Source organism: Gallinula chloropus (genome assembly GCF_964237585.1).
Source record: "Gallinula chloropus genome assembly, chromosome: 16".
Taxonomy (NCBI): domain Eukaryota; kingdom Metazoa; phylum Chordata; class Aves; order Gruiformes; family Rallidae; genus Gallinula; species Gallinula chloropus.
In genome coordinates, this window is record NC_140101.1 from 12,255,160 (window position 1) to 12,263,428 (window position 8,269).

The 8,269-nt window shown below is 49.8% G+C and overlaps 1 protein-coding gene across 1 annotated transcript; it reads left to right on the plus strand.

The window, feature by feature from the left end:
* The first annotated feature begins 3,256 nt into the window (after positions 1 to 3,256).
* SRSF6 (serine and arginine rich splicing factor 6) lies at positions 3,257 to 8,053 on the plus strand. The gene is made up of 6 exons (XM_084271420.1): positions 3,257 to 3,496; positions 3,876 to 4,024; positions 5,423 to 5,550; positions 5,762 to 5,970; positions 6,321 to 6,410; positions 6,529 to 8,053. The coding sequence occupies exons 1-6, from the start codon at positions 3,390 to 3,392 to the stop codon at positions 6,890 to 6,892; spliced, it is 1,047 nt and encodes a 348-aa protein (XP_084127546.1). The 5' UTR covers positions 3,257 to 3,389; the 3' UTR covers positions 6,893 to 8,053.
* Positions 8,054 to 8,269: the final 216 nt, after the last annotated feature.

Genomic DNA, 8,269 nt, shown 5'->3' on the forward strand with positions numbered 1-8,269 from the left:
CACCTTGCCTGCCCAGGTGCAGGCAGAGATGGGAGCATTTCTCAGCTCTTGAAGGCCTTCAGCCCCCAGATTCTTTGCATCTTCATCACCCTCCCTTTCATGCCACCCCCACGCTCTCCAGCACTGTGGCTCAGTGGATGAGTCCCTGGGGGTCCTGGCTCTCTGTGGTCCTCAGCCCTGAGGCTGCCACAGCTCATGACCCTGAAATGAGGGCAAGAGCTGTCTGCCAGGGAGCTGGATGGGGAAATGGGGGAAATGGGAGCATGTTTGCTGCTTGTACATTGGTTTTTACATCCCTCTGCTGGGCAGCCACTACAACTACAAATATCCATAGGATGATCTGAAATGATACACTTATATATACAGTCTCCAAATTGAATAATACAAGAAATTTGGGGTTAGATTGTACCTAGTGCTTTGCCTGGGCACAGAACAGATGGCATTTGTTCTGTTTCCAGCCTCAAGGACAGGCAGGACCTCAGTCTGGAGCAGAGAGGGAGTTTTGCTGGAGTTTACAACCATGTAAGAGATGTAACAGTCCATACAACATCAGCCACTGCTACTGGCACCAAAGGTTTGAGTTGCAGTTTCCAGTCCTGCAGCACCAGTTGCTTTGGTGGATCAGGCCACAGCACTAAGGCACCTGAGATGTTTATCCTGGGTTCCTGGGGGGTCACGAACAAACGTGTGTGGGAAAAAGTTATTGAGTCAAAAGCTGGACCAGACCTGCTGCTGCATGTGCTCCGTTATGTCAGGAATAGGACTGTTAAACTGAGGGTGTAAAAATAACAGGACACAACAGGGAGAGGTCAGGGGAATGTCCAGGGATGACTGATCCAGGCTCCGCTTTCCTTCTTGCACTTGAGCTTCAGTACAGACTCCCACACTGCCTTCAACCAAGCACTGGATGCTTCAGCAAGGACTGCCTGATGGGGCTGTTCCCAGCAAGCCTTAGCACACAGCTCTTCCCCTCCACAGGTGCCAGCAGAGCCAATTGCAGGTGAATGCTCATATCCATGTGTTTGAAAATATGGGCCAGGGAATCATTATCCTCTTAGGAGAACAGGAGCGGAAAAATAACAGGATATAGCTCTAGTGGGCAGAGAACCTTTCTGGACAGATATTGTAATGGGTGGTTATCTCAAAAATGACACAAATTACTTAAATGGATTTTTTTTTTTGGTAGAAAAAGCCATCCTTTACCTTGTATGTACAACTCTCAATGCAAAGGCACGGCTGGCCACAGGAGAGGCTCAGGGATACCATTACACTTTAGCAATAAATAACTCTTAATACTTTTCCCACTTAATACTTTCCCACTTCACTCAGCCCCAGCTAAAGCTGTTCACTCCCTCCCTTTCGTAAAGGGAAAAAAAAATAGAAGTGAAAGTCGTGGGTTGAGATAAAGACAGTTCAGCAGGACAGGAAAGGAAGGAAATAATAATAATGAATGGAGAGCAGCCCCAAGGGGAAGGGCTTGGGGGTTTTGGGAATGATCAGCTCAGTATGACCCAGCAAAGTGTGCCTGCAGACCAGAAAGCCACATGTCGTGGGCTGCATCCCCATCCCCAGCAGTATGACCAGCAGGGGTGGGAAAGGGGGATTCTGCCCCTCTGCTCTGGGGAGATGCCCCCAGCAGTGCTGTCTCCAGCTTGGGGTCTCCAGGACAACAAGGACACGGAAATGTTGGAGCAGGTCCAGAGGAGGCCCTGGAGATGATCCAAGGGCTGAAGCCCCTCTGCTGTGGGGACAGGCTGGGAGAGCTGAGCTGGTTCAGCCAGAAGAGAAGGCTGCTTCTGGGGAAAGCTCCAAGTCCCTTCCTATCCCTTGAGGGGCTCCAGGAGAACTGGAGAGGGGCTGGTGCCAAGGGCAGGGAGGGCCAGGCCCAGGGGAATGGCCTTCAGCTGCAGGAGGGGAGCTGGAGAGGAGCTTCCTGGGGAAGGGGGAGGCCCTGGCCCAGGGTGCCCAGAGAAGCTGGGGCTGCCCCTAAACCCCTGGCAGGGTTCAAGGCCAGGCTGCATGAGGCTTTGGGCACCCTGGGCTGGTGGGGGGTGTCCCTGCCCATGGCTCTGAAGGCCCTTCCCACCCAAACCATCCTATGATTATGACAATGATGATAAAAGTAGTAATTGATAAAAATGATTCAGGACTGAAAAAAAAACCCCTTTTGAATTCTCCACATACAGCTGAGGGATGCCAAAGCATAACCAATGCCTACATTTACTCACAAGTCAAACTAATTCCTGGTGATAATGCATGAAAAAAACTACAGCAGGCCTGCATGTTACTGACTTACCTGCCTTGTGTCTTTCTAGAGCACAATGAAAGCACAAAGCACACTATGAACTCATGACATCTTCCAAGCACCGTCCACTATAACAGAAACTGAAGAGGTCACCTGTCAGCTGCTGTACTCTGTGAATCCAAGTTTTATTTAATGAGAAACACATGGAACTTGAGATTTCCCCCACCCCCACAGGCCAAACTCAGCAGCTGCATCACTACAATTAACCCTGGGCAGCATCCTGAAACCTGAGGGTGTTTGTGGTGTCTTTGCTGGGGTGTTACTGACACAGGAGCTCGGTATGGGAGCATCAGTTGAACACCGGCTGCTTTTCCTGCACCTGGGGGAGAATCACCAAGTAAACGCGGCCTTTGCACCTTCAAGGTTTACACTGCACAGGGTGCACACACCACCGCTGCCTGTTAGACTGTACCACACACAGCTCACACACACTGGGTGTGTCAGCACCCGCTTCACCCCAAACTCGGTGCAAGGGGGAAGCGAGACACGGAGCCTGGCAGCTTCGGGCGGGCATTTCCCGCGAGGGACGGCGCTCCTCGGGCTTCCCGGCCGAGGAGGGACCCGCCAGGCACCGCGGAAGCGGAGCTCTCCGAGCTCAGACCTCAAAGAGCTGAAGAGCCGCGGGGATGGAAAGGGGAAGGGAAAGGCCGAGCCCGCCCGCCCAACGCCCGCTACAGCGCGCGCGCAGCGCGGCGCATCCCGCCCCGCCCGCCGGAGCCCAACGCACGCGCAGGGCCGGCTGCCGCCTCGCGAGCGTAAGAGCAGCGCCCCGCACATGCGCTGGAGCACGCTGCCCTCTTCTCTCCACCGCCTACTGGCGGGAGCGTGATGACGCCCGCACCGTGTTCCCCTTCCCCTCCCGTCTGTGCCGTAACGTCCGCACCAGGCCCCGCCCCTCGCTATAAAAGTGGCGACGGGCGGCGGGCGCCATTGTGCTGCGGAGCAGGCCGCGGCTGAGGCAGCGTCCGGGCCTGGCAGCGCCGCTCCCCTCTCGCGCCTCTTTTTCTCTCTCTCTTCTTCTCTCTCTCTTCCTCTTCCCCTTTCTCTCTCCTCTCCCTCCCCTTCCCCTCCCTCCGCCGCGGACATGCCGCGCGTCTATATCGGCCGCCTGAGCTACCACGTCCGGGAGAAGGACATCCAGCGCTTCTTCAGCGGCTATGGCCGCCTGCTTGAGGTCGACCTTAAAAACGGGTGAGCGCTGTCCCGCGGCCTAGGGGTCGTCCCCGCCCGGCGGACTCCCCGCTGCCCTCCCCTTCCCCGCCACCGTTGCCTTCCCCGGGCCCGGGCGTGCCGCGCCCGCCGCCCCCTTCCCTCCCCGCTCCCTCCCTCCTTCCTTCTTTCCCTCCCCCTCTCCCTCCCCCATGTTGTCCGCCGCTGCCGCGTGGCGCCCGGCGCAAGATGGCGGCGGCGGGGAGGGGGGAGCGGGGGCGCTGCGGCGGGGCCGGCTCCATTGTCCCGGCTCGGCCCCCCTTGCTCTGGGAGCCGCGGGTGGGCGGGCGGGCGGGGTCGGGCTGCGGCTGACGGGGCCTTTCTTCTCCCCCCCCCATACCCCTCACACCTCCCCCCCCAGTTACGGCTTCGTGGAGTTTGAGGACTCCCGCGATGCCGATGATGCCGTTTACGAGCTGAACGGCAAAGATCTGTGCGGGGAGCGTGTGATCGTGGAACACGCCCGCGGCCCCCGCCGCGACAGGGACGGGTACAGCTACAGTAGTCGCAGTGAGTACGGGCCCGTTTTTCTGCGTGGTTCTTAGGGCTGCTTCGGGGACGGGGCAGGACGCGTGGGGAGGCGCTCGGCCGCGTCGGCAGGGCAGAGCCGGGGTGGTTGCGTGGATGGGGCTGAGTCGGTGGGGTGTCGCTATCAGTGAGCACGGGGAGGGGAGGGGATACCTGGTGCATCGCTGGGAGCAAGTTGTCTGCCGGCTTAGTGCTGCGGGCATTTTCCCTGGCACCAGCGCTGCACGCAGGTAACCCCTAAGCTATTTAGGAGGGCGAATAAGCAAAGCATTGCTGGCTGCAAAATTAGCGCCTTCTAGAAAGGATTTCTTGTTAATTAGACAGGATATGCTCTGCTGATTTAGGGGCTCCAGTGTTCTTGGGAAACTTTAGATGAAGCAGTGATGTTGCATCAGTAATGTTAATGGATAAATACTGTTGCATAATGGGGGTAGAAGCACTCAGCTGTGAACTTTCGTGTGAATGTTTCAGTTGAATATATAGAAGGGGTGGGGGGAGGTTTACAAGGAGGAATCTGTGCTAATTGGGGGATGTAATTTTTTCTGGGTTCAGCTAACATGTATGTCTTTCTGTGCTGAGCCATAGTAGAACTGGCCTAGTACTGTAATTAAAAGTACTAAGGCACACCTTTCAGTGATGTGGAGCGGCTTGGTGTTTGGGGAGGGCGGGTATCTGTCTTATTGTAAAAAAATCAAATGTATGTTGTTTAAAATTGTTGCATGTTCAATTCAAACTTTTTAACAAGTCCTTGATGTTTCAATTTAAAAGTGACCAGTGGGGCTGAGGCTGTGTCCACTGAGGCTAAGATGACTGCCTTTCCTGATTGGCCATGGCTTTTCCATACATTGTGTGACCCTTGCCCTATGACCCTTTGGCTGACCTTACCGGAAGCCATGACGACAGCAGCCTTTTGCCATTAGACGCAGGGTGATGGTGAGGATTCCAAGGGTTAGACAAAACTGGTTAAACTGAACTAGGTGACTGTTACCTTGCGTGTTTTGTGGCCAAACCACCACCAAAAACCTCATACTGTGATGTAAGTACTTAGTGTAACTAGTAAACGTTTTTGTAAAATGTAGAAATGCATGTAATCGGTTAAGTTTTATATTTTACAATGTTCTGTAAAATAAAACTTAGCAAGGTGAATCTAATAAGGAGCAGTCACTCTCTAACAGATCTTAGGAGCACAGACTTGTAGGATTTTAGTCTGTTTGATTTGCCATTAATATAGATCATGGCAAAATTGCAAAATTTTATTGGAGGATTAGAGAAATAAAGTCCTACTCCAGTAAATATAACTGTTTTAACTAACTTTTTCAGAAAATTTTAGTTTTCTTCATGCTAGGAGATGATCTAACTTTATTTCTTTGTACAATAAAGGTGGGGGTGGTGGCGGATATAGCAGTCGGAGACAATCTGGAAGAGATAAATACGGACCGCCTGTTCGTACTGAGTTCAGACTGATTGTTGAAAACCTTTCCAGTCGCTGTAGTTGGCAGGATTTGAAAGTATGTATTAATGTTCTATTATAGAGCCTGTTGTGACTAGCAGGAAGCAATTGCTTCCTTTAATAGCAATGTTCATTTTTGATTTTGGTAGAAGTAATTGGGAAGTATCTGTGCATGAATGTTTACATGCAATTACTGCTTCTTGCACGTGCTTGCATGCAGAGCATAAGCATGTGGAATGGTGTTGTAATTCTTCATCTACTCCCTAAAGGATTTCATGAGGCAAGCTGGTGAGGTGACCTATGCAGATGCTCACAAAGAACGTACAAATGAAGGAGTGATTGAGTTCCGATCTTACTCGGACATGAAGCGTGCCCTGGACAAACTGGATGGCACAGAGATTAATGGAAGGAAGATCAGGCTGGTCGAAGACAAGCCACGCTCAAGCCATAGGCGATCATATTCTGGCAGCAGGTCAAGGTAACTTGTGGGACTCATCAGTCTCTGCGTCAGGACTGCTTGCACTGGGAGCTGGTATAGGTAGCCCTACCTGCAGTAATTGCCTTTGGTTGCTGCTCTATGAATAGGATGATGACTGAGAATGTAGAAGGAATTATTTTATACGTATGGCAAAACCAGGTTTGAGAGTTTTCCTTATACAACACTGGATGTGGTTCATTGACAGTGTATCGAATCTGTGTGGGTTAATAGCATGACTTGGTGTGGCCATGCTTGCTTTTCAGAAGTTCTAGAGGCTTCTTTTTCCTGGTAGTATCATAGTGGGGCACCCCAGGCAAAGAAGGGACAAACTGCATTTTAAATGTTTCTAGGTCACGGTCTAGGAGACGATCGAGAAGCAGAAGTCGTAGAAGTAGGAGCAGCCGCAGCAGGTCCCGTAGTGTCTCCAAAAGCCGTTCGCGGTAAGTGATACGCTGTTTTCTGATGGTTGGCAGTCACTGTGTATTGACTGATACGTATTTGCAGCTGACAGAAGTACGCTTCAGCTCATGCAGAATAAACTTTGTCTCTTTTTGAAAGGTCTAAATCCAGGTCACGAAGCAAAGACCGCTCACGTTCCAGATCTAAAAGCAGGAAGTCTAGATCAAAGAGCAAATCGAAACCCAAGTCCGACAGGGGTTCACGCTCTCACAGCAGATCCAAGGAGAAGTCTGAGAAGTCTCGGTCCAGATCCAGGTCCAGGTCTCGATCTCCCAAAGAAAATGGTAAAGGAGATGCTAAGTCTAAGTCCAGGTCAAGGAGTAGGTCTCGTTCCAATTCTCCGCAGCAGCAGCCATCTGCCAAGGCTCGTTCAGAGTCACCACCCAAAAGAGCTGCATCGAGGTCCCGCTCCAGATCTCGTTCAAAATCTCGCTCACGATCAAGATCTAGTTCAAGAGATTAAGACTAGAACTCTCCTCTTACATTGCACACTATTGCGGAACATTTTCCTACTTGTCAGGCCATTAGTGTTATGTTAGTACTTCAGAAGTTGGTTTTTTTTCTCTTGCAGGAGTGAATGGCCTAAGAAGTAAGTAATGAGGCATAAAGGTTTGATTTGTATCCCAAATTTGAAAGTACGAGATCGGATGGTGGTACAAAGCAGGAGAAGTCCCCCTTTTGTAGAAATTCAGCTAAAAGTTTGATTTTATAGCATTTCTGCAGGAGTAACTTAACTACTCGTAAGTTCAAAATGGGTTTTATATTAAAAATAAAGTGAATATAAACAGGCTTAAATCTGGGCTTTTTTGAAAGTATAATTTTTTCCTATTTTTTTTTCATGGTTTTAGAACTATGGGTATCATTAGCTTAATAGGCTACAGCTTGCTACCAAAGGCAGAATTGCCTTGCTGTGGGCAGGTCAGATAATTCTCTGGTTTATCTTCATTTGTGGAAGCAGGCTGCAAGCTATATAAACTGGTAACAATGCTAGGAAGATTTTTAGAGCAGCAATAAACTCAAGTTGGAGCGTTTGTGTTGGATCTTAACTTGCCAAAAGAACATTCCCCCCATACTGTGACTGTATTAAAGGTACTCTGGAACCTGTGTCGTACAGTATTGCTGAAAAATCCCATGGCCCAAACTTGAAAGAATGAATGCTTTTCTGAATTTTTTTTTTTTTGCTTGAATAGCAAGTGTCACTCAGTTGTTGGGCACTAAGGTGTCTCTTGGATGTGGCCTGAGTCACTAGCATGTTGTATGGTTTGTCAGCCTCTAAACACCTATTGGATATGAAAACTAGTTAAACAAAACTGTCTTCCCTCCCTTTTGACTCATTTATGTTAACATTTTGCTTCGGACTAGGAGAACTATAATCCTGTTGTGTGTTAAGTCTGAATTTTATTGGAACTGTAATCTCTTTGAGCTAGAGTTCTAGTCTTAACAAAGGCTTTGCTAAACCACAGTTGCCAGTTGACTTAAATTGTGGAATAGGACTCATCCCAAAAATTCCCCTTTATAGCTAAATTGATTTTTTGTAACATGCAATAGCAAACGTTAGAACTGCCTTGTACTCTTTATACAAATGTGTAGTTTGACTTGTATAAAATTAAATTGGTGACTCAAACTCTTGTGTTTATTGCAGTGTAATGGGATCCTTTTTCTGTCTCATGCTGGGGAAATCACGATTTATCCCACTTAACCTCTTTTGCTGGAGTAACTTCTTTGTTTTAGTGAGAGACTTAGGAGCTGTTGAAATGCACTTGGTGGTGTGTGTGAGACCAGCTAGCCAGCCAAGCACCGGTTGTCCCAATCCGTTCTCCTTCATTCAGGCGTGACTGGA

Excerpts from the sequence above, each read along its gene's own strand:
- SRSF6 (XM_084271420.1), top strand. The coding sequence starts at position 3,390 with ATGCCGCGCGTCTATATCGGCCGCCTGAGCTACCACGTCCGGGAGAAG. Across the intron at positions 4,025-5,422 it reads GTACAGCTACAGTAGTCGCA|GTGGGGGTGGTGGCGGATAT; the intron begins GTGAGTACGGGC and ends TGTACAATAAAG. Across the intron at positions 5,971-6,320 it reads TATTCTGGCAGCAGGTCAAG|GTCACGGTCTAGGAGACGAT; the intron begins GTAACTTGTGGG and ends AAATGTTTCTAG.